The 26,059-nt window shown below is 48.2% G+C and overlaps 1 protein-coding gene across 1 annotated transcript in view; it reads right to left on the bottom strand.

The window, feature by feature from the left end:
* LOC104510843 (pappalysin-2-like) overlaps positions 1 to 26,059 on the bottom strand; it is a gene marked incomplete at its 5' end in the record, with an annotated part of 89,605 nt that overhangs the window by 35,644 nt on the left and 27,902 nt on the right. Inside the window, 9 exon segments of the mRNA XM_010153221.1 lie at positions 8,505 to 8,721; positions 8,962 to 9,097; positions 13,706 to 13,899; positions 14,157 to 14,248; positions 15,703 to 15,831; positions 16,273 to 16,765; positions 18,620 to 18,741; positions 20,223 to 20,415; positions 21,218 to 21,511. Of these exon segments, the coding sequence (XP_010151523.1) occupies positions 8,505 to 8,721; positions 8,962 to 9,097; positions 13,706 to 13,899; positions 14,157 to 14,248; positions 15,703 to 15,831; positions 16,273 to 16,765; positions 18,620 to 18,741; positions 20,223 to 20,415; positions 21,218 to 21,511 (1,870 nt within the window).

The following is a 26,059-nucleotide window of genomic DNA, read 5'->3' as shown; positions in this document are numbered from 1 at the left end:
AAAAAAAAAAAAAAAAAAATTAGTGCTGACATGGACATTAAGGGAACACAGTGTGCTGTTGACTCTGGACAAATCCACTGAGCCAAAGACATGGTGGAAACCTGCAGGCCACAGCCCTGAAAGAGCTGGTGGGCACGGGAGGGGACCACAAAGGAGAACAAGAAGAAAGGGGCTGTTTTTTCAATGCAGACCTGTTTATGAAGTGAGAAATGGTTTCAGGGCAGCTGCTGCAAATTCTTTCACTAGCTTATATTTCCATTTGCTTCCTTTTTAAAGAATTTGTTTTATGAGCACAGCGTTTGTCAGGTCATTAGCTTCTGAGGGCATCTGGTACCAATTGTACCCCTTTCCCCTCCCCTCCTGCAGTCACCTTCTCCAGTCAGTTGCTTTGCTCCCTCACTGTGCCCCCAGCACATGCTCTGGTCCTCAACTCCACCTCCCCGTGACAGAGCCTAAACCTCCTCATGCGCATGTCTCTGCACACACATGTGTGAAAGGGGCTGACCACCTCTTTCCAGCCTTGCTCTTGCCTCCCATCCTCTTCCTCATCAGCTAAGAACACACAGGGAGCTGCAGCTGGTCCACAGCATCCTTCCTACCATGATACCTGATACTTCAGCAACACACCACAGCAAGAAATTCCTTATCACCGGGCACATGGAGATTATCCAGCCAAGTCCCAGCCCACTTGCTGGGAAGCAGGACTGGGAGATGAGTGGAAGGTTCACCAATCCTTTTCAGCACTACTGGGTCCATTTTGGTTTTCCACCAGTTCAGAAATGTAACAGCAAGGACGGTATAAAGTAGATCAGGAGATCAGCAAGTTTCTTACTGTGTTATCATATATACAAAATGTTACATAGTTACATATAAGGGATTAATAACTATAGTTCATAATATCAAAATATTTCTTTGTATATACACCACGTGTGTATGCACGCATGCACACATTCTTTATGTGCGTATGGATACATCTTAGAAATAATTAGCTTTCTCTTTCCCCAAAAGATGACTAACTTATTGCCACTTTCTCTCTGACTAACACCTCACCTATCCCACAAATACCCATTAGGTTTCATTTTGGAAATGATCCAAGACCTATCAACTCAAGTTCTAATAAGCTGTTCTCATCCCACATGTAGCTTTGAAGTCTGGTACTGCTATTCCAGACCTGAAGAGGGGCACATGTCACTGAAAGCCATCTGATTTTCTCAAAAATATCACTACATTTAAAAATATATATATATTGGCATCGCTACCTACAGATTTTGCCTTGATCACTTCCTTTAACATCATCAGCATCATCATGACTAGCACTACAATACTCCGGGCACACTTCAGCCTGATGCTGTACAAGTGCAGAACACAAAAAACCCCAAAAGCCATGTGGCCTGGCCCCATCGTGATCCACATGCCTTACGAGGGTTTGGGTAACATGATGGAATAAATCATTGCTCCCAGCCGCTGGAACACCCTAACGAAAGCTGGATGAAGAAATGGTGGAGTTAGCCCAATTCTGATCTCAGCATAAAGGAGCTCTTTCTGCTTTTGATGATAAATGAAATTCCTGTATCGCAGCTGCAAACTCCTGACATTTGGCCATTTCTGATTCAGGCCATATAAGATGTGGGACAAAGCAATACTTTTTTTTTTTTCCCCTGCATGAAACATCAAAAAAATTTTCCATTTTTATCCCAGCATCTTTTGAAGCTCAAACTAATGATTTGTCAACAACATTTTCACAAAATACCAAGGTTTTTATCCTAACTTACTCCACATCAGCACCAGCCTGCCTGATTTTCTGGGCTCAGCTACCCCCATAACTCATACATCAAAGAAAGTTTCAGATCTGGAAATTTGTTTAATTCTGTCTCTTATCTGTAACGATAAGAACTTTGTTCTGAAATGGGACAAATCCTATCAACCAGAGCAAAACTTTTCCTTTGGGAACCTTCGTCTTTCTATAATAAAAGCAGAAGGCAACTGACAGCAATGGAGCATGTTGAGCCAGCAGTGACAATGCTGGTAGGGAGACATCGTTTTGTTGTGACAAAGCCCAAATTCTGGAGACCTGAAATTTCATGTTTTATGGCAATTATTTCACAGAACCCAGAAAATATTGATGGATTTACCCAAGTCAAGCTAAGGCAAGCAAAATACAGTGCAGCTGACTAAAGTGTAATAAATCATCCTTAAATTGCTGTAGTATCTACCCAAGCTTTCAACCCAAAGATTGCTGCTAAAACAGCCCTTATCATCAAGCTCCAACTCTAACAGGGAAAAATTATTATGTGAAGTTCATCTCACGGTGCAAATTTTTGGAGCTATGGGGTTATAAGAGATGTTGATGGAAAGGTAAAGGCTTCAGCCAAACATCCTGAGATTAAAAGTAGTCACTTCACGTACCCTGGTGGAGTCTGGATTGTAACACTGAACATCAGTGAGATAAAAGATGTTTACACCAATGTGGTCTAGCAAAAGAGAATAGCTAGGAAATGAGAAAAGGTGTTTTGGAAATACTTGGGAATTTCTCCCTTCAGGCATGTTTCTTGTGAAGGGGAAAGGTCTCACTTTTCCAGTAAATCCAATGGCAACCATCCTTGTGGGATGAGACTACGTGTACAGACCCAACGGTGGTGATGCTTCTTGATTACTATCTTCATTGAGGTTGCCACCTCAAGAAAAGATGTTTGCTTCTGTACGTGACTCCCAAAAGAAACTTGGCAAAAAATAACATCCCTGTGAGTCATCCACTGTCATCTACCTCACAGACAGAGGAAAAGGCACCAGTAAGATGTCAAATGTCCTGTTGGCCTATCCATAGCCATAGTGGCAAAGAAAGAAAAAGAAACAAGAGCAGATCGATCTTAAGATATTTCCAGTCAGTTCATTTCCATCATTTTCTGTTGCTTGCTACACCAAAACAGATTTATAGAAGCACAGAAAATGAGGCTGAAGGGGATGTCAGGTGTGGTCTAGTCAGCTTCCCAACCTGAGGCAGGATGGATCATACCTTTCTCATTCCTGAGAAGAGTTGTCCTGACTTCTTCCTGAAGGCAGATGGCCCACCTCCCCATCGTGAGAGCAGCACGCATGCCTGCCTGGCACTAGAGCCCAAATCCCTCCCAGCAACTCTGCGAGCACAGGGAAATGGTGAAAGCCTGCCCTTATAAGAGCAGTCACGGACTCTCTGCACTCTTGGCTGCCCTGGGTGGAAGCTGTTGCAAAGACCCTGTGTCATCTACCTGCATTTGACCACAGTTCTCTGACCTTCCATGGAGAGGTGAAGGAAGACCAGTAGTTATTCAGGCCCATGTAACAGCACCAGACAGCCGTTATCATTTATATTAGTCCATCTAATATGATATAGATTGATCAGTTTGTCCATCCATCACACATATTTCTCCATGCATCCATGACCATACACATTTGCCTGTCAATCAACCTGCCAAACATTGTATGCGCACCACATTTCCGAACTGTAGGTTCAGCCAACAAATACCTAGTGTGTTCCTCAAGGGTGCATATTCAGTTATCCCAATGACAACCTTTATCCACATCCCATCCCCACAGCAACACGCCGCAACTTATTTCTGCCACGTCCTCTCTTGTCCAGAGGAATTCACTTCTGACCCACATCCACCACCAAGAAGGATGTAGAAATAGCTGAGGGATTTTAAAAGGGAGCTGCAAACAAAAGTCACAGCTAGACTGCAAGACTTGTGCTATGAGATTTAAGGAGGAAAAAGTGTTTATCATGACAGAGAGTAAAGAGTGAGAGGATTTGATCACTCTCTACAGACACATACACACAGAAAAGTCATCTGCTGTCAGGAGGCTTTTATATCTTTCTGAGAAGGATGGAACAAAAGCAACAACTTTCATCCCAAAATCAGAGGCAACTTCTCAGCAGAGAGGGTTATGAGATATAAATATAGCTCAGCAGGGGAGATGGTGGGCTCATCACCTCCTACAGCCTGTAACATGAGATAAGAGAGCCTTCTGAAGGATACATTTAATCCAGTTCCTATGAAAAATGCAAGTGCCCATATGTGGCCTTAGGGAAGGCAGGGCAGAACAGGGGCGAGCTGCCTGCAGTAGCATACAGAGGGCTCTGCAGGCAAACCTCAGGGCCTCCCAGCGCTTGTTCTCTTCTTCACTGGGCATAGGAAGGACACATAATGTCCATACTGGTAAGAGACTAAAATAATCAAGATCAAGCTTCAGGGTCTCACTGAGAGCTGTGCTGGGGTCAGGAAGGAAATGGGCTCTTTGTTGAAGTTCACCTTCCGTTGATGTATCAGGGGTTGGCCATGCTTAGGGAAAGTTTATCAAATCAAGTGGCCCTTCCCATGAGGTTTCTTGAGGAGAAACCAAGCATCCGGTTTCTAAAGCTGTTGAGCTGCTGCATTTGACTCAAGATCAGATTGGTGAAAAACTTGTGTTGGTAGGTACTTTTTTCTAGGTGAGATTGGCTAGTCTCAGGGAAAGGCAGAAGATGTCTTGAGCATCCTAAAAAAAAGCCCATATTAGATTGAAGAAGCTGACCAGGCTGCAGAAAGCAAATGGAATGGGACAATCCATGAAAATGGTCTCTGGGCCTCCAAAAGTTTCTGTTGTCACATTTCAGCTCAACATTAAAGCCACTGGTTGAAGTGAATGGCCAATTCCTACGGTAGAGCCTTGGCCACCGCTGCCTGTCAGTCAGTCAGAGACCTACAAGCACCGCAGGTCAACAGGCTTTACTGCTAGGGGAGAGGCACCTTGATAGATCTCAGGGCACAGCCAGAGGCTGAAGCGCACCCATGCCCTCAGAAAGGTGGTGATCAGGATCCTAGGCTTAGTTCTTGAGAGTTTTTTCCCCTCAAGGACAAAGAGAGAGGATGCACAAGGTGCAGTACGGACACAACTTGCTCAGATATGCCTCGTGCTGCCCATGGGAGGCTGCGTTTGCCTGGGAGAGGCAGGGAACAGATATCCAGGCAATATGTGCTGTCCTCACAGCAGACAACTTCAATGCACGCTGTGCACTCAAGAAGAGCCTGACCAGACACTAGCTGGGAGGACAGAGTTGGGGATGGAGGCACATCTTGAGCTGACCATTTCTCAGCCCATCAGGAGGGACTTTGGGATCCCAACATAACCATCCATCCACAGTGTCTGTGGTCCCTGATCATGGAATACCCTAGGCCAGTAGGAAAAAGGAAACACCAGCATTTTTACCCCAAAATTTTCACACCAGCACAGACGTAGCTCATAAACCAACCCTGCATAAATTTAGAACCTGGAAGAAAGAAAGCAAACCAAATGAAACCTGCTTGGGAAAACAACCCTCTCGAATAAAGTTTAGCAATTGAAAATATATAAACAAACCCCCCCTCCTCCATCTGATTTTCTCTCCCTGACACCTACTTTCCACATAAAAGGAATTCAAACCAAATGCCCCTTGCTGCATTAAAGCCACTTTTGGGGGAGCGGAGGGTGGCATTCACACAGGAAATAAAAACACCATGCAGATTGCATTTTGTAGCACCTTCCCTGTTAACTCACCAAGGCATTTCCCAGCCTATGCCAACAGAAAACAAAACACGCTAAAAATAAAACCAAGCTAAAAATAAACGTAACAGGGGAAATTAACAATGTTCCCCTGGTTCAGTATATAGCCAGTACAAAGGAAAACAGGAGTGACTGCCTGTCTTCACGGAGAGGATGGTGAGGCACAGGAACAGGTTGCCCAGAGAAGCTGTGGATGCCCCATCCCTGGAAGTGTTCAAGGCCAGGCTGGATGAGGCTTTGAGCAACCTGGTCTAGTGGAAGGTGTCCCTGCTCAAGGCAGGGGGGTTGGAACTAGATAATCTTTAAGGTCCATTCCAACCCAAACCATTGTATGATTCTATGACTGTGGCTCAGTTTTAAAATCCAAAGAAAAGGATGAAAGCTGGAGAGTTTGAGATTCCTGGGTGGAAACTGGCTAAGTGTGATTTCTGCTTGGGTGACTGGGTACAGAAAGCAGAGTCTTGAGCTGCTGGCAGAGACAATCAAGAGAGGTTTCTGGTGCTGGTAGCGAGGTGGGAAGCCCACACTGTTTTGGTCTGCAAGTGCTTTTCCAACCTTCAGTGCCTCAAGACAGTCCAAAAGCAGAAGGCAACCCTTTTTTTCCCAAAACAAGGATGTACTTTTCTAGTATCAAATGCCTGCTGCATCCTGACCTGGAGATGGCTGCATTTCATCAGCAGATACATGATCTCTTTGTCTTCCCCAGCCTGCAAAGTACTTTGAGATCCTTCAAGACAAAAGATGCTACAGAATTACCAAGCTGTCCTATATTTATTATTTTGGCAATGAGAATTTCTAGACTGAAGTCAGGAAGCCTAATTTCTTTGTTTCTTTTGTTACTGTCCCTTCTTGGATTATTCTAGAAAAGTGCTCACATGCATGTAGTGTGCATGTATGTACAGGCTGTGTGTGTGTGAACAGTCAATTCAATTCTTTACAGGAATAACACAGACCTTCCATGATCTTCTACAGTCAAACCTCTTCAGATTTTATATTCCAGGATTTTTATAGAGGATTTTTTTCCCCTCAGGCTGCATATGCCTTATATGAAATGGATTCATAACCCTTAAAAAATAAAGATACTGCTGTTTTAGAGATGAAATAGATTTTTAAAGAATATAATAAGGGGGGTGATATTTGGATGTTTCCTGACTTAAAAGGCAGATTCTTTACTATTAGTGAGACTACTGGAGACTGTAAGCCTAACTCCCCTCTAACTATTCAAGCCTTTTGCCCAGAAAAGCAATAGTATAAAGAGCATGTCCTACTCCAAAAACTCTAGGGATCTGATTGATGCCGAGTGTTTGCTACAGGCATGTGCGTAACCTGCAATTCAGCACACTGCAGCTAAGCCCGCAGGACGAGTGAGAGGAGAAAGAGAAAATGGGAGGATACTGCAGGGTCCTGCTGTGGCCATGAGAAGGGGACAGCACACAGCTCTGTGTGCTCTCACTGTAGGGGAACTGGCTTGTGCTTCAACTATAATGAGACTTTCCAAAGAAAACCATCAACTTTCCTATCTATTTGTCCCTACATGATCTTTTCCCCATCCATAGGTGATGCTCAGCTGTGTCTGGTCAGCCTACTCCTCCTTGCAGTCACTTCTGAGGGGAAGGGGAAAGCTCTCAAGCAACGAGAGCGCAAAATTATTCTAAAGGATGAGAAAATGTAATTGAAAAACCACATCAGTTGGCTGGGGTCTTAGAAGCATGTGTGTACATAGCTGTAACAGCTACCAGGAGGAAACAGACCGCATTTCAGGTGGATGCTGATCCTTTAATGTAAGGCTGAGAATAATATTTATATGCTGACTCACTAAGATTTATGTTCCTGAATAAATCACACATGCACTTAAAAAAAGAAAAAAGAAAGTAAAAAGCAACAGCAGTATATTCATGGCTTCCATAACTCTGCATAAATCAATTGTACCATGATCCCAGAAGCTTTTAGACACATACACATACTCATTCATTATCGGGGATGTCCGTAAATCCAAGGCCATCAACAGAAGAAAAATGACAGTAGCAGTGACGCGATGACCCCAGCCAAAGCCTTTTCCTCTTAACTCCCCCACAGCTCCTGCAAAGCTTGGACCCAAAATCAGTATTCCCAGTGGTGTGGTTTGAGTAACTGGCTGAACCAGAGCCCTGGATCAGCACGCTTGTAACTTCAGGGAGCCTGGGAGCTGCAAGCAAAGCCAGACTTGGCAGATACGGCTGTTGTCAGCCCCACTACCCCTCTAGGACAGAGCTGAGCACCATCCTTTCATTCCTCCTTCGGCCCGCGCCTCTGCTCGGCACACTTTCTTCCTTGTTTATTTAGTCTATCTTGGACAACAACCCTTCCCTGTCCCTTTGCCAGCAATGACCCACTCAGAGCAGGCTCGTTTGCTGCTCTGTGAAGACCGGCAGACGCCTGCAAATGCCGGATGTCAATAAATTAACGCACTGTTGCTACTATTATTGTTATCGCTGCATTACGATGGGGGTGGTGTGAAACTTGGTGAGGAGCCTGCAACAGATTGGGAGCCAGCAGAGGGAGGGGGAGGAAGAGCTTCATGCCCACGTCCTGCAGTGTGGGGAAGGCTGGGATGGAGGGATATGGATCTTCATGCTGAAGAAGCCTACATTTCAGCTTCAACAGCAACCCTCAGCAATAACTCCTTAGCAGAGGAAGCTTGGTTTTCTCCCCAGGAAACAGTTCTTTAATGCAGTTTTGTGCAGATGCATAGGCCACACACAGGATCTATTTTCCTACCTTGCCCCCTGCAGCAAGATAAGCAAATCAAGTCTCATTACACTGGATTTTCCAATAAGACCTCAAAACCCCCCTGAGAAAAGCCATGAAATGACTCAGCGAGTAGATTAAAAACCTCCAGAACTGAAGTACAAAGTCCCAGAGGAGAGAGGGGCTCTGGGTGCCTGTCAGGAAGCACCCCGAGACCATACCTGTAGGGCGGGTGGCCAGGTCCCTCTTCATGTTGTAGGAGGCAGGTGGTGGGGTCAGGGCCAGGCTGAGCTGATGTCCGCATGGCCACAGCTGCGACGCCCACGAGCGGGGAGGAGAAGTTGAGCCACACTGAAGCAACCTGGTGGTACGGGTCCTCCTGGCTCTGAGTCACATTGATGACAAGTGGGTTGTTCTGGCATGACAGTTCATACATCCCTGCAAGATGTGGCAAAGAAAGAAGCCTCTAGCTCAGCTCCAGGGATATTTCCTCTGCTTTTGATTTACCTCTTCTGCTCCCCCACACATCCCAAAAGACCAGCTTGGGAAGCAGAAGATGGTGCAAGGGGAGACGGGACACCAGCACCCAACTCAGTGAGAAATTGCAGAAATGGTGAGGGCTCCTGGTGTACCTGCTAGGACAGCACGAGCTGGTGTCACAGCCCCTAGGATGCTCACCCAAAGAGTGGTTCAGCCCATCCACATCACTTAGCTGTACGGTCACCCTCGGCTTGCGCTGGTTGCTTGGGATGGTGCCGTCAGAGGCCAGGAATACCAGAAGCGAGGTGGGCACCACGGGTCTCTCAAAGCACACCTGGGTAGAAGGGCAAGAGAGACCCTGAGAGCGTGCATGCCAAATACAGCCTTTCTGATCCCATATGTGCAAGAGTGCATGTGGGGAGAGAGCAGGAGCAGGGTTACGGGATCAGAGACCGCAGATGTGCCAAGCAGCAAATGGGTTGGAAAGAGAAGAGAGAAGGACAGGTGCAGAAACACAGTCCTTTCCCTCCTATTCCACTTCTGCCTTTCACTAGTCTTCCCCATGTGTATCAGTCCTGCCTTGCCATAAATTTATGGCATCTTCCCAGCTTCTACATTTGCTGTTCTTAAAATTGAGCAACACCTGACCGAGACCTGGATAACCCCTTTTATGCCCTCCCTTCACCAGGCTCTGACTCCCACCCCATGTATTGTTGGCAGGGCAAGCAAGGCACTTAGCACAGCTACCAGTCCTGGCACCAAAATATTTCCATTAAAAAAAAAAAAAAACAACACCAAACCCAAAAAACCAAACCAAACAAACAAAAAAAATCCCACAACAAAAACAACCAAAAAACCCAAAACAAACTGCAAAATAAGAAACAAATAACAGACCCAGTACCCAGAACAACTGAAAACTGTCCATCAGCCAGCATGTGGAAAGATTTATGGGAAGAAGCCCTGCCTGCTAGGAGACCTGACAGCTCCCCGCTTGTCTACAGCCCCGAAGGCTATAGGAGACATCTGGGAAGCTCACAGCATCAATCATAGCAGGGCAGATGTTCTTTGGAAGTAAGATAGAAATGTTTTTCTCCCCCACCCTGGTACCCCCCACCCAGTGCTGAGAAATATTTTGATCAAGATCCACCCTACGGAGTGTTTTTGTTGAATGCCATCATGGAGGGAGTCCAGAAATTCACACGAAGGTGTATTTTGGAGGAGGACAAGTCCCAGCTGGCCAGGCACAGCCCAAGAAGCAGACTGCAGGAGTGGAGGGGACAACCACCCGATTTGTGATGGCAGCCCAGCCTCAGGGTGGTTCGTGCCACGCCAGACATTGCTCACGCACTGGAGCAGGAGAAAACCTTGGGCTTCCGCCCAGGGCTCCCACACTTTAGGGTGGTGCTCGGCAGCAAACACCCCAGGAGCAAGTCCCAGCCGCTGCCTACGTGTTCCCTTGCCTGAGGCTTGGTCTCATGCAGGGCTGGCGTGGCTGCAAGGGGTGGACCAGGAGGCTCAAACATTTTTGCATGTACATCCCCACTACATCCCTTGGTAAGAAAAGTAGAGGGAGAACAAAAAGAAACAGGAAAGCAAGAAGAGAAGAAAGATGAAGAAGAGCCAGCAGTGCTCACCCATGGTTGCTCAGGGAAGGAGAGATGGTTGGAGAAGTCGGGGGAGGCTTTCCCTGGACTATACCGCTTGAAGTGAAGGGTTTAGTCTTTCCCTTCCTACAGTGCATCTACTTGGAGGTGAAGGACAGTGTCCCCAAGTTAGACTAAAAGCAGCTGACTTGACCAACAACTTTTTTTTTTTTTAATACATATTATGTGCTTAGCCACAGCAGGCTATCTCCTTACTTTTTCCTCCCTCCCTGTCCCTCCTTCTGTTTAATTTCCTGCATGTTACACATCCTGACTTGCTTAAAAGTGATTTTGATTTCTCTCCTCGTCAGATGTGCTAGAAACAGAGAACAAAGCATGGCTGGAGATCTGCAAATCATAACGATTCCCATCTGCAGGCAGACCCAAGGTGCACAGTAGATACTTCGTTCGGTGGCACAGACACGCACCCTCTTGCCCCAGCCCACTTACAGCATGAACCAGCCTTTCTCTTGCTCATTGGTGCCACCTCTTGAGAAACGCTGTAGGAAGCGATTCCTACTGCCCGATGAGTTTTGTGGTGTGGCTCTAATCCAGGTGACACAGGTGCAATAGCTTTAAAATGGCCATGGGAGTTGGTGGCCACAAAACACCATGCACACATGAGTATGCGTGTGCACGAGCAGCGCTGTTCCTGTCCGGGCAGGCGGTTGTGCTAGGCAAATTGTCAGCAAGAAGCTGTCTTTCCTAACCCAATATGTTACCGATCAGGCAAACCCTATTAAAAAAGGAAAAAAAAAAAAAGGCGTATTTATTACTAGTCCATAAATAATTTTATGGGCGGAAAATAATAGCACTCCTAGAGAGAGCGCAGAGAACCAGTAATGAAAGTCTTTAATATAAACATCCATGGAGGAAGAGAACTGACCACAAGCTCCAATAAAACTGGAACACGCTTTAACCCCTGGTGAGAAGTGGAAATCAAGCTTTCATCTAGGTAGGGCAGAGGGGGGAGGTTGCTGCTTTCTTGCTAGCAAAGGGAAAAAGGAGGCACATTTGTCAAAAGGAGAGACTGAAGCCAGAAAGCCAGAAAGCAGGTTGTGAGCACACAGACAAGAAAAACAAACAAAAAAAAAACTAGTTAAAGAAAGTCCTTTGGAGAGACAGAGGACCTCAGAGGCAATAACCATGTTTATTGACTCAGGTTTGACAATTCACCAAGTCATCTGAGCATCTTGGGAAGGAATCCTCTCCAGACAGCCTTGAGTAAAGCCGGGCAAGGTGCCCCTCAAACTGCACACCAGAGCCCAGCTTTCCAGTAACACCAAGCAACAGCCATGAAAAGCCTCTGAACTGTGCTTGTGGCCAGAAAATCACTGCTGCTAAAGAAAAATAAAATCACTTGCCTAACCCTCTCCTCTCTCCCGCTCCTCTGATGGCGGCACAGCGAGTTTTGACCCTCCAGGTGCTCTCTGAAAGGCAACCCCTCAGCCCACATCGGGCTGCAGGACCACATTTTGGGCACAGCAGTGCCTCCTTTGGTCTGGAGGCACCGGGGGCAGGACCATCCGCATGCCACAGCTGATTGCTGTGGGCTCAGGGGGCTCAGCAACCACCTGGAGCACTCAGGACCCCTCAAGATAGCAGAGTACTTCCAGCTACCCTCTGTCGCTCTTCACGGGCATGGGGAACACAGGCAACTAGGACCTTAAACACAGCTTGTCCCCACCCTTTTCAGGTGTAATGGCACAGTTTGACTGCAGGGAATAGTCTGGAGCAAATTGTTTCTCAGTCTCAACACATTTCCATGGGCTTATGGTTTCAGGCACAGCTCTTTTCCCAGCAATCTGCCCCAGGGTGGGTTTTGCTGTTCCCAGTGGGAATGGGACAACTTCATAAAAGCCAGTTGCAGGCATTTGGGGTTTGCTAAGAGTTCAGTAGTTTATGAAGTCCTATCTGAGCAGTTTTTAAGCTCCAACAGAACAGAAAAGGATGGGTCTGTGTCACCAAAGTGCTGGGGCAAAGACAAGCAAATCTTTCAGTGCCTAACCACACATCCTCACTTACCTTAAGCCAAACTCCCTCTTCACCCACCAGTGGCATCCTCTTCTCATCTGGATCCTGAGCATTGGCTTGGCTGGGAGTGCAGGGGAACCAAGCAGCCAAGGAAAGGTCCTTTGGCACGTGGTGAAGGTGGGATTTACATACCTGAAAGGAAAAATTTATTTCAACCCAGAAAGAAGCAAGGAAAGTGAGAGAAACAGCAGCTACAAAACCTCAAGGTAGATTCAGCAAACATTGAGAAGCATCCCAAGTTTGTTCCTAGCATGAAGACAACTAGGATGTGAGTTCCTAAGCAAGAATGGCATGTCACCACCACACCTGTGTACAGGAGGCCTTTGCCATTTTGAGGTGCTGTAAGTACCCCGTGCTGTCTGTGGGGCTGAGCCAAACTGTGAAATGGTAGGTAACACCACAGCCTCCTGATTTTGACTGGGCTGATGAGATCTGAAGGTAAGATTCATTTGCCTGAATACCAGTCTTCTGTGCCATTCAGTGCCCTGTGGTGTCTCACACTTTGCCATGGGCCTGGCAGACAAAACCTGGGAGTTACGTGTGTCATTCTAGAGGAGAGGACACCTGAGCCCAAGGCGTCTCGTTAGACATGTACATCTGGGCAATTTAATCTTGCTGTAGGTTTCCAGAAGATTGCTTCTTATTGTCAGGTAAATAGAAATACATGTGTAAAGGGCTAAATATGACCTCTCTACATATTTCTCGCCCTTCTTCAGCTTGCTAGGAAAGAACATACACACCCCAATGTTAACATCGATCAGGTGAAATCCCCTCCTAGACCTCCAGGCCCTGCTCCAAAGCCCATATGAAAGATGGGAATTCTCCCATTGATTTTTCCTTGGCTGCAGATCAGAGAGTTTGAGAGCAGCACAGATGTTGATGTAATGCATGATTTTATCTTTTCAGGCCATGACCTTATAAGGTATTAGACTTATGTGATTTTTTAAATCTACCCACATGCTCAAAGTTGTGCATTTAGCTTGTGGGATGGAGGTGGTCACTGTTTAGTAAACCGCATGGTCAGGGGAGGTGCTTCCTACCCTGACGAAACACCCCAGTTTCTGGGCTTAGGGACTACTGGAAGAGGGGTGTGAGAAATGCCCAGGTCTTCTACTGGCTCCCTGCATGGGAGTATAGTACTCAATGAACACTTGCACAACTGCTCTGAAGTCTTTGCGTTTGCCTCAGTAGACTCCCCAGATTTACTGCATGGGCTTTGCTCACAAAGTCTTTGTTTTGTTTTGTTTTGCCATGTCTTTACTCACCTTCACAACCGGCTCTCCAGTGACCAAGGAAGCAGGGCACGAATTCGTGTCCTGGTGGGAGGCATAGGCTTTCGCTGCCCACAGATCCACGTATCCATCGGGTGTGTACGGACCACAGTCCAGGACACTGCTTGACTTCTCGAACGGCTCACACACACCGTCCCCATCATGGACGTAGCACAGGCTTGGTTCCCCTGCAAGGAGACCAGGGATGACCCATTTACAAATCAGGCTCCAGGCACATACATCTCCTCCTGTCCCAGAGACATGCTGGCTGTTTAGCATTAGGATTTCCCTCCACAAGAGACTGACAAGCTCCACAGACCACTCCAGCTGCAGATCCACAGTTTGTTGCGATGAGGTGTAACACCCCCTGCACCAAGGAGTAGTGTGAATAACGTACAGTTTTGACTCCTGCCTCAAAAGAATGTCTCAATCCATTTGGACTCACCAACACAGTTGAAGCCTTTTTCCATTTTACACTTCCTGGAACAGCCATCTCCATCCAGCAAGTCTCCATCATCGCATTCCTCCTCCAGGCTCCTAAGTGGACAAAAGGCATGTTAACACTACCCTTTACTCAACACTCCTGCGCTCTGCCTGACCATGACTGAAGACCCCGTATCTTGGTTCCATTTCCACAGAAGCAGGGAGAAGAGGAAGAACCACATGTGCAGTAAGGTAGAGGTGAGAAAACACCATATTCTTGCCAGGGCATAAAAAGAGGTTGAAAACACAGCATATGGGAGAAGGCACGATCGTACTGTGGCTTTCTTACAAGACCTGAGGCAAGTACCATGGGAGAAAATTGAGGTATGTACAATGGAGGAAGCAGAGAACCAAGCATCAGGAAGACTTGCTGCTGGAGAAAGCAAGTGTTGGAGAGGGCAGGAGATGCTGAGATGGGGCTGGTGTTTCAGTGGGAGCTGGAGAAGGGGGAGGCAGGAGAAGGGAGAGAGAGAAGGTTAGCCCAAGACAAGAATCAGCCTCCAGATGACATGCATGGCATCTCATGAGGAAAAAAAGCCCATGCAGTTCCCTTGAAAAGGTTCTATCCCCATACTGCAGAAAATAGACCTGATGGGAAAAGCTAGGAAAAATGCTTTAATTCGTACCTATTTCTTTGTGCACAGTTACGTATTCCAAACCAGAAGGATTAAAAAACCACTTCAGACATACATCTTGTGATGCTCACCAATCTCCACCCTCATATAACACAAAAGATGCAATGTATCCCATCTTCCCACCTTTGGCTCACTTTTTCACACATGGTACAAAGGGAAAAAACCCCAAAACTTTCACAGGCAAAGCTTCCCGCCTGGCCTTCCCCACAACAGCTCAGGAACACAGAAAAGCCTGCCAAGCAGTCTCAGCTGCTATCTGCCCATTTCTGCTCCTCTTCTCCACTTGCCTCACACTGTTAAGCAAACTGTTTTCAAAAGAAAGCGATTCTGAGTAACCTAGAGGTTGAAGTCTGAAAAAGCTAAAATATTGAAATTTGACATAATTATCCCCAGAGGGAGCAAGTGAACCACTAGAGTCTCTCAATGTAGAGGGGTTACAACCCTCATAATTTAGGGTCTCTAGAGAGCAGTTTGGACTCTGCTTAAAACATGCCATGTGGGACTGTGCTTGGTGAGGAACCTACTCCTGTGGGGCCACCACCATGTGCCCTGTGCAAAAGGTTATATTAGCCAGTTCCAGTCAGACTCCCCAATAGTTTGCTGAGATGGACCAGAATACAAGGACTGCAGTCAAAACATGGAGGATGTTCAGATCCATCCAGACCCTGCTTCTCAAAAAGACCATCTCAATCATCTCCTGTACACATGGAATTTCACAAAACAAGCTCTGTAGTCCAGTCTGCCGGAAGGATTCAGTGCAACATCTTCAGTCAAATACCCATGGGTGGAGGCCCAACCCAATGCTTCCCTGTGGGGCAGGATGACCTGACAGCTTAAAGAACCTCAGCTGACAGCTTGAGTTTCTTGACTTACGTGGTCACCTTCCCATCCCCACAGTAGGGTGCTCCATGGACATGGACGAGTGGTGGGGAGGCTTCTCCTGAGGTTGTCCCAGAGACTGCCTGCACCTGATAGTGGTACATCTGCCCATGCGTGACTTCCCTGCAGGAACAGAGAGAACTTGAAGAAAGGGCAGGAGGGAACAGCCATACCTCTACAGCAGATTTGCTCACCACAGCTATAGAAAGCATGTGTGTGTGCCTATGCCATATCGCAGTTTGATATGTGTCTTCGTACTCCATCAGTCATTTTACTGGTTGTGCTGATGTTTCTGGGTTTAATAAGCTCCTTCTAGTTAGCCTGGGTTCATGGGCAGGGACCATGCTAGCATGGTGGGTCTGCAACAAGCTTCCTTAATGCTGAACACAGAATTTGCTCATGGCATTGAACATGGTAATTCCTGGGGAGGAGGCAAGGTAGGGAGAGTGGGGAGAACAACAAAACACAAGCAAAACCATCTAGGGGTTCAAAGGCAGGACCTGAGGTCATCAAAACTGCCCCAGCCACCCACTCAGCGCGTGACAAAGAACCCTTGTTACTCACGTGTCCACGAACTGGCGATGTGCTTGTGCTGGGGCAGCGGGGGATCCATTTGCAAATGGGGGGTCACGGAGGACCCGGTACTGGATCAACTTGCAGGCAGAGCAGAGAGAGCTGTGGGGCATGGAGGTCAGCAGGGCCGTGTCTATCTCCATCCTCTCGTCAAAGGTGTAGATTTTGACTCCGGATACCTTTTTTGGTATATTGAGCTTCACGGTAAATGGGACATCACAGAAGGTGTCCAGGGGGCCTAGATGGATGGACTCCCCCTGCTCTGTCAGGACTTCAATGTCAGACAGTGCCTTGGGAGAGCCTGTGGAGAGGTATGTGGTCCAAAGGGTGAGGGAGTCGGGGTAGACAGGGTGGAGGAAGCGCAGCTCCAGGATGCAGCCGTCTGGCTGAGGGCATGGCACCGTCATGTTCATGTGGTATAAGTGGAGCTCTGGGCTCCAGGCTTGCAGGCTGGGCTCACAGGGCTGATCCACATCTGGGGGTCCTGAGCAAGAGGGACGAGGAGGCTGATGAGAACCAGGGGACAGGTGACCTCACAGGGGCAATCCTCCCTGCAGTACCCCATATGCAGTTATGCATCTCTGCTACAGCTGCACACCCATGTGGCTTTGCACCCACTACAGGCATGTGCCAGAGCTGGTGGCATCTGCCCTATCTTCCTAGAAAGCAATAAGCACCACTGGTCTCCTAGCTCCTGGGAGGCCAGGCAGATTTGCTGTCTCACAGCCCTCTAAAACAGGGACAACAGTATCCACACTGCAACTGGTCGCAGTGCCAAGCTCTAGAGACAGCCTGGACACAGCTGGAGGACATGAAGCTTACTCGGTCATGGGCACACAAGGCTTGCCAAGGGCACCTCAACATCCCTGTGGCTCTATAGGTTTGGATATAGGCTAAGAAGGGCAGAGACCAAGTTTTCCATATACACATGCTGAAACAGGTCACAGGCAGGAAGGGGCCACCAGGTCCAAAGCAAGCCAGGGAAGCAGCTCTGGAAGGTTGTTCTTCCACTAGGACATCCAGGATGGTGTCCAGAGTGACCTCAGGTGCCCAGCCTGCCTCCCCTGACAGTGGATGAGCACTCAGCAGGAGAAATGTCGCATTGGGGTTTCTGGCTCAGAAAGCATCGCTGGAATTCATCATCTTGTAGTAAAAATACCCTTGCCTTCATCAACCACTGCAAGAATTTCTTTGGGCCCAGCATCAATTCAAAGGCTGCATCCATTTAATATTCATCTTCTAAAAACTATAAAACCTGTGTCTTTTTCACCCAAACAGGCATGCACTTTTGATAACTGCAGGTCAGGCATAGGAGAAAACAACATCCAATAATTCCAGAAGCAGTTTTATTTTGCCAGTCGATCCAACGGAGGTGAGGTGGGGGTGGAGGGGAAACAGGAACCACTGACAATAAATGAGCCAAGCTTTGATTTGTTTGGTGTCACTGAATAAGCATCAATTTGATTATTTCTTTGATTCCGCCCCAGCCTTTAACTTTCAAAGCTAGCAAGAGATACTTAGAGCTTTCAGACACAAAATCTCAGCTACATCCTGATACTCCTCAAAGCATGGGCTACATCCCAAAGGTGTAATAATGTCCAAACTGCACTTTTGCTGTGACCACCCTGACCACAACTTCACTAGCTCTAAGGTACAGATGCACAGAACTGACAGATCCTCTGGCTCCAGGTGGCTGTGCACTCCAGCAGCACATGCACTACATCCAGCTCACGGAATTATTTCTCCTGGTCTCCTGTATCCTCTACTTTGCCCTTGGAGAAGTTGAAAAGCTCAATAGCTCCTATGGCAGCTGCATGACCCTAAAAGACTACCAGCATGCACACAAGGTGGGTATCTAAATCAGCACCTGGGTGTCAGCTCAAGAGAAGTTGTGACACCCTGCGGTTCACCTTGCCAGCAAAAAACTGCATTCAGCCCAGATTGGCCAGGACTCAGTGGGACTGAGCAAGGAGCTCCTCTTACTCCCTTTGGACAAGGCTGCATCAAAGCCTTGGAATGCTCCTGAGGTTTTGGATGAGGTCCCAAGATGTATGTTGTAAGACTTATTTCAATGAAAGGTCCCTCCCTTTTGACCAGTATCTCTTATTAACACCTTCCTGGGCAATGACTCGGGTTAAAATTGGGGTATTTGTCTGTTCAAAGGCAACTGGCAGTTACTAGGTATCTCCTGGGCACCTAGAATTCCTCCCTGCACTGAAGAGCCTTCCCAAAGAGGGGACATCTCACTCTCTACAAGAAAAAAGCTTCTTGTTCTTTTCCCAACAAGATCTTTTCTCTGTCCAGAAGATACACAGCCAGAGCAAAAGAGGTGTATTACCTTCTGCTTCTTCTGGGGTCCAGTAGCCAGAGGAATCGCAGACCCGAGGAGAAGAGGCCTCGTGCACATACTGACGGAAGGTGCCATCCTCTGCACAGTTGTCACACACCGTGTCCTGCTCCCTGCAGACAGAAGACAAAGGCAAGGCCTTGTCTATTCACAACTGGTTACCATGTTTAGCCGGGCAGGATCAGATGGGAAGTGGAAAAAACAAAGCTAAGCAAGCTCTGGAAGCCCCTGGGTATGTCCTGCTTGCAATTTGCTTTGTCAAAGACAGGAGAAAAAAGAGTGACCATGGGACAAGCCAGGTTTAATCCCTCCTCTTCTACAGGCTTTCTGGGTAGTCTTGGATGAGCCACTGAGTTTCCTGTTCCCTACCCATGGAGCAGAGTTAACAGACTACATACTTCCCGGGAGCAAGGAGTCTGCAGCTGGGTGGGTGCACTTGGGTCTATCTCTGCTAAACCCCAATGTCAGGGTTTTGCCTTCAGTCACTACTGCAGTACAAGACAGTCACAGTAATGCCAATTAAAGAGGGCACCACCGTGCTCTCCAGGAAAGAAAAAGAGACTTTCCTGTGATAAAGAGCAGCCTCATGTCGTTTCCTCTGGAAGCTTGTTACAGAGGATGCAGAACCCCCACTGTGGACCAGCTCCTGAGACAGTTATGAGCAAAAGCTGAGGATAGATCTGAAGACCCATCTGCCTCCTAGATCCATGTTTCCCTACTCCCAAACCATTCCATTCCCTCCCAAAGAGACTCTCATGCCTTCAGAGAGAACAGATTCACATTTTTGTTATCCCTGGACAAAAGGTCTGTTGTGGGGAGCATCAGTTCTTTGATAAAGCAGTAAACGCTGACCCAGGGTTGTCCCAGCTGCCCTCAAACACTGCTTTTCTTTAAATTGCAAAAGCTTTGCGAAGTAGGTTTAAAATAATTTCAAGAGCTGTTTAACATATGGTTCTGGTCCCGTAATAAAAGCATAGACCTAAAATCTGGTGGTGACAGAAATGTTTTAGTAAGAGGGGATGCTGTGTAGAGGCACTGGCAGTATATCCAGGTCCTGGTGACTCCCCAATGTTGGGGAGAAGGAAGCCAGCCACCCAGTGCTTAGGGCCATGCACTGCTTGCCAGCCAAAAAACTATGGTTCCTCAGCACCGTTTCTCTGGCTTGAGAAGTTTCCTTCCCCATTAGTTACACCACGAGTCCATGACAGCGCTGGGAATGAAACCCAGCTCTTGCGGTTCGAGCTCCCTGCCTTAACCACAAGGCTGCATTTCCTCCTGGTAAATGGCTATTTTATACAATAAGTGCTAAATGAAGCTCATTTTTCATTCCGTGATTGCACTCTGGGGTTTAAGAATTGGCATTGCCTCCTGACTCTCTTTAGCTTCCCCTCCCTGCACCCTGACAGCGGAAGGCTTGAAGGAGAGTCCACATGCCAGCAGGGCCATCCCAGCAGCCAGGCTCTTGTGTCTGAGGGCTCTGCTGGAGACGACCGAGGGGGAAAGGGGAGGGAGGGTCTGGAGCATAGGGGGTCTCTTGTCCCTTCCAGCAGGCTCCTGCGCAAGCCCAAGGCCATCACAACAGCAGATCCCTTACCTCTCGTGGATGACGCTGCTGATGGGAGGCAGCCAGTAGATGCTGAGGGAGTCTTGCGTCTGTGCCGTGACCATGGGAGGGATTGGGATGGGCACGGGCTTCTTGCTTTGGCCCCAGCGCTGGTACACCAGGTCCAGGTAGCAATGCATCCGGGCCACTTGATTGGGGGTGAAGGTGTTGGTGCAGTCATCATCTGAGGGAAGAGGTGCCAGGCTGAGGGTCAGCCCGCGGGGCACGGCAGCGTGCACCCTTCCTGACCTCCAAGCTCTGGTTTGGGGACCTCTAGAGAGACACCAGCCTGCGGTGGCTCTCCTGCCAGGACTCTCTGGTGTCGTGTGTCCCCAAAGCCGCAAGATGGCACTGCCTGAGCAGCTCCGCATCGCCCGACCCGCTCAACACCCGCTCCGACGTCCCGGCACGGCCACCGCGCGCAGGGGTCGCGCGCTGGGTCAGCAAGGGTGACAATGGCTCTGCAGGTTTTGGTCCTCCTGGGTTGCCAGGAGGAACACCAGCCCGCCGCGGCATGTGGTGTCGTGTGTCCCCAAAGCCGCAAGATGGCACTGCCTGAGCAGCTCCGCATCGCCCGACCCGCTCAACACCCGCTCCGACGTCCCGGCACGGCCACCGCGCGCAGGGGTCGCGCGCTGGGTCAGCAAGGGTGACAATGGCTCTGCAGGTTTTGGTCCTCCTGGGTTGCCAGGAGGAACACCAGCCCGCCGCGGCATGAGAAAGATGGCTCAACTCAAAGGTTCAACATTGTCGCAGTAATAGTAATAACAAAGTGGCTTCGGGACTGCAGAACGAAGGCACACCACCACGCAGACAAGAACAGCCTTGGTGCACGTCCAGTGACAGACTGGCAGGGATGGAGGGATGGAAAAAGCCTGCCACGTCCCAAGGCACCGGGAGAGCTACTGTTGGAGGTGGAAGAGAGAGAATCCTACGTTCCTGGAGGAGGTGACCCCTTGAGTAATCAAGGTTAGAAATTTTGTTACCTGTGTAACTCATGTAGTTGTTGAAGGGTGTTCCCGTGAAATGCGTTTGGCCGCAGGTGTCATTGGTAGGGTCTGGATCCCGACAGAGTTTACTCTTTGGGGTAGGGGCAGTGTCAGCACAGAGGTCTCCTGTCTCCATAGACGGAGTTGTCTCCCTGCAGGGATCGTCACAAGATTCCCGCTCGCTCACTCCCTTAAAGACATGGTACAGTCCCAGGACATGTCCCACTTCATGGATCATGGTGTTTGTATGGCTATGCATACCATAATAAGCAGGGTTGAGTACAACTCCACCTAGAATTGCAAGTATAGAAAACATCATCCTGAGAAAGAGACAGCAGGCAGCCACCATTATTCACCTGTGCTAGGTAAAACTCCTCTCAATGCACTTCCAGGTCACAAATGAGGTGCCAGATAGAGACCTGAAGATGGACATATTCACCCCCTTGTATGATGGGAAGAGGGCTCCTTTGCCCTCTTGGAGTGGCATGTGGTGGGTGGTTTTTCTTCCCCTCCTGTGCCCACCACACGCCCCAACATCGTCAGTCATCTCACAACTACCACTAATTCAGTGTCTGCTTTGGTTCACACTTGGAACTTCAAATGAGGTTTGGACCCAGGGAACCAAACTGATACACGTTGTGAGTTTACAGGGGTAATCTTTTGAATCACATGACAGAAGACCTTTCCCCAGCCTGGACAGGTGGCTAAAACACGCCAGCTCCCGTGGCAGGGGGGAACAACAAGGTGCACCTCCAAAGGGGTTTGCATGCGGGCAAGGTGCACCAAGTGAACGCGGTCAGAACCCTCCTACCCATCACAGTCCTACTCCTCTTCACTGGGGCAACTCAGCCCCCTGCCTCAAGGGGGCACAAAGGGGCAGTTCATCTCCAAGCCAGTTTGGTGAAGATCCAACTATCAAAATATGCTGGAGCATGCGTACAGACCAGGTCCCCCTGAAACTGCCCAGAGATGCCACCTCATACTGACAACAGCAGCGTGAAGTTGGATAGGACCCATGCTGGTCCTGCCCTAAGATGCCCCCTTGGCTGCAGGACAAGGTGCTTTTCCTCTCCTGCCTACCCACCTGCAATGGGAAGAGCAAGGATCAATGATGCTGAGGAAAGCCAGCTTCCCTTTGCTCACTGCCAGTGTCTCCAACTCCTGACCTGGGATGCACATCCCATAGCAACAACTCTGTACCACATCTCCTGGGAAACTGTCCACAGATGACACTCAAGAACAAAACTTACCTCTCTTCTCTGGCCTCCTTTTATTTCTTTATTTTGCTCTAATTAAAATATCCTTGGAAACTCTGCATTTTTCTCCCTGCTTTGAGACTTTTCATTGCCATTTCCTCTTCTTGTTTCCTTGCTCCATCCACTTTTCCATACTGCCTTACAGTGGAGGAGCAAGGGCTGGGAAATATCAGCAAGACAAGGGGGCAAAAAGCACACCCCAGCATGTGCCAAGGCTGACTCCAGGCAATACCTCCATAGCATAGGAGGCTGTTTTTACCCAACTACTTTTAATCCAGACAGCTTGGATGGCAGTGCGGTAAATAGTTGGCTCCAGCACAGCTTGCTCCCTCCTTTGCAGGGCCCTGGAGAATTTACTGCGCCAGCTACCTCACAGCAGAGCCTCTGCTACTGCATCTCTGCTGCTGATTGCTGCCCCTGCCAGCAAAATTAAAATTGGCAGAGGGCCACCGTGTGATCCTGCCTCCAGCCACAGCATAGACTGCTTGAAATCTGCTCCTGGATCAGCTCCGTGCGCTACTGGACTACCTCATGTCCTCAAGTACAGGGAATTCCTTCCAAGAGAGGGCTTTCTTCAGATCACAGTGTCCCTGGCAGGACACAAGCAGCTCTGTGACTCCTCTGGTGGAGCCATGCTGGGTGAACAGTGGTTTGAGGCTGGAAAGTGGCCTTGAGAAATGCCCTGAGCAATTCTCTTCAGCCCAACAGGGTTGCAAGGGGGTGAAGAAATAAGGGTAGCATTTTCTATGGAGCATCCTCTGTGTGTGGCTCATGGATGGGCCAAGAGACATCACTGACCTGTCAAGTGACACCATTTCTTAGCTAAAAATTCGTGTTTGCTGGGTTTTTTCCCCCCACAGTATGAATCTTCTGCCCAGGGCAGCTTGGCTTGAGGCAAAGAATGGGTCAAAAAGTAGCTGCATTCCATTTCTCCCCAGCTGTAAAGCACCAGAGCAGAGGACCTTGCATCACATCTGCCAACTCTTGACACTCTAGTTGACTGGAGATGGGCCACAAGAAGGTAGAGAGGTTGCAGAATTCTTTTGGGACCTTCATGTTGTCACCTGTCGATCATTAGGTTTTTGCAAGCCACCTCCCTCTCGATTACCAGGCTGGTAAATGCTATAGATAGCAAAGGGTATGCTGTTAATGGAGAATGGGGGGGTGAAGGTGAGGGTGGGAAGCTGCTTCTCACTTTAATCAAAACAGGGCATGAGAGAAGAACAAACACTAAGAAAAGGCATCTCTGCAGTCAAACCCAAGCCTGAACAAGGCAGGGGACTGCCTGCCCAAAGGTCTGAAAGGAGGAATGCACACACAAAGAAAAGAGTGTTCACAAACAAATGAATGAGATGTGAAAGCCCTGCACACGTCCTGTGGCACTAACCACAAGGAACGGGTCTGAGCACCAGGGGCACAGGAGGCCCTGTGACCAAGCAGCCCTCCTTCCAGCAGAAACCCAACACTACTCATGCCGGGGAATAAATGGGATTCCACTACAGGGAGGGAGAAAACTGTCACAGGGGAGGGATGCCACAGCTGGGATACCCTGTCCCTCCTCCTCCCCTCTGCGGGTTTTCCCTATCCCACTCCTCTACTACACCCCACAAGGACAATCATATTTTTAGTATTTTTTTTCCAGCTAATTAGATGGCAGGATTAGAAACAGCATGACAACCTGTGCCTTCTTTCCAGAATGTGCCTGTCCCCACAGCTCTGTGATGAGCTGGGAGAACTCCCAGCTTTGGACCAGGAAGCTGTTTTTCCCCTCTACAGGATCCTGGCTGTGAAGGCAAGATTTGTTGGAATGTTATGGACAATTCCACAACCAGCCTTCCCTCTTCCTCCCTGCAGATCAGGCTTTCCTTCTCACCTCTGCCTCCTCTTGCACTGGGAGATGGGCTAAATTGGGCTTTACTCAAACTCGCCCCATCTCATCCCTGAGAACCAGCCCAAGGAAGACTCCAAGGTCAACATTTACACAACCAAGCTAAAAATCAGTCATGTACCTGTGACATCAAGGAAGTCCAGGACTCTGAGGCAGGTGAACCAGAGTCTTCTAATCACTTGCTCACCAAACCAAGACCAGGCAGCTGGAAAACTTCAGGTCTGGCTTCACAACATCCTCCCTCTCCAGACCAGACCTACCAGCTACAGCTGCAGTGCTGGTAACATCCCTGAAGTCAAGCCTAAACTCTGCTCAAGCAACAAGAGTTGCCCAGTCCATCAGTAGAGCGAACAGTGAGCACTGGTGTGGACCCCACTTCACCTTCACTCGCACATCCCTTGGAAGCTCCCAGTCCCAGGACATTGCCCTGCTTCAAGCCATGACCAACAGCAATGATGAGGGACTCTGCTTCAAGCCAGCCCTCAAGAAACTAACCTGTTCCGGGATCGGGGCTGTTGCAGAGAATGCATGCTCAAGCAAGCGCAGGATCCTGAAACAGCAAACCACAAAGCTGAACCTGTATCACAGGGCCAGTCTTCCCCAAACACTGAGTCACGGCAATTAATGGAACAAACGCATGACAGTTAGTCAGACAGGAAGATGGCCATTGCTTAAGGTACCTTTGATGGAATGGCTGGCCCTCCTTCAGGATCCACTGACCTCTGCCAGATATATGAGCTGGCGTCAGCTTATATAACTGCAGAAGGTATTTATAACATCAGATATTCATAATTCCCTTGCCTTTTGACCATGTTTATGTAAATACAATTCACATGCTGCTACACATGAAGTTTAAAGCATCTGCATTATTACATTGCTAGAGCTTTTGAGGCAAGGCTTTCCACTGTGGAAAGCTAAGTTTTTTATAGGACAGGCGTTCTTTGACTCCTTGTGTTTTGTAGTTAAAAGGATTTACTTCTAAGTCCTCAGAAAATTCATTCCAGACTCCAAGCAAGAACGGAATTTGAGAGAAACTCACTGTGATTATGGCAGAAAGATTGAGACAGACTATGGTTAGAAGTAGCGGTGCAAACAAACCTGAGATGATCTACCTCTGCGGCTAGCTAGCTGCAAATTCAAATTTCCTGAAATTCAAATTTACTCAGGGAAATAATCTGGAGGACAGCAATAGATCTGTAAGTCATCAGCATAGGAATGATCATTTAATTTCTGGTAACTCAGAAGCACAGGTGAAGAGAAGGGGATGAAATCCAAAGTTCACTTAAGCCTTCCAGAAAGCGAAGATGCCAACAGGAAGGTGAGGATGACCTTCTTGAAAGACACACTCAAAGGTCATGGAAGAATGGGTTTGAAGGAGTTCAAAGTCCAGATGGCAGATTAAGAAACATCTAGAGAACAATTGACGGAGAACAGTTGAAAACCATATTTAGAGAGCTTTGGGGTGAGAGGAAGTGTTAAGATAAAAGAAGGGAAGGCAGTTGGAGAGACAGTCTCATGGTACTTCTCTGGAAAACATCGAAGGAAGTTAAGTTCAGGGAGACAAACAGGGCAAAATCTGACCAAGAGGCTCTGGAACAAAGAGGCAGGTTAGCTTCTTGGAGAAATCAAGTCAAACACAAGGAACCAGTTTTATTCAGGAGGAGAATCAAAGCATGAAAAGTTCTATATGTGTGT

Source organism: Eurypyga helias, unplaced genomic scaffold, assembly GCF_000690775.1.
Source record: "Eurypyga helias isolate BGI_N326 unplaced genomic scaffold, ASM69077v1 scaffold18000, whole genome shotgun sequence".
NCBI classification, from domain to species: Eukaryota; Metazoa; Chordata; class Aves; order Eurypygiformes; family Eurypygidae; genus Eurypyga; species Eurypyga helias.
This window is presented reverse-complemented; position numbering and strand designations above follow the sequence as displayed.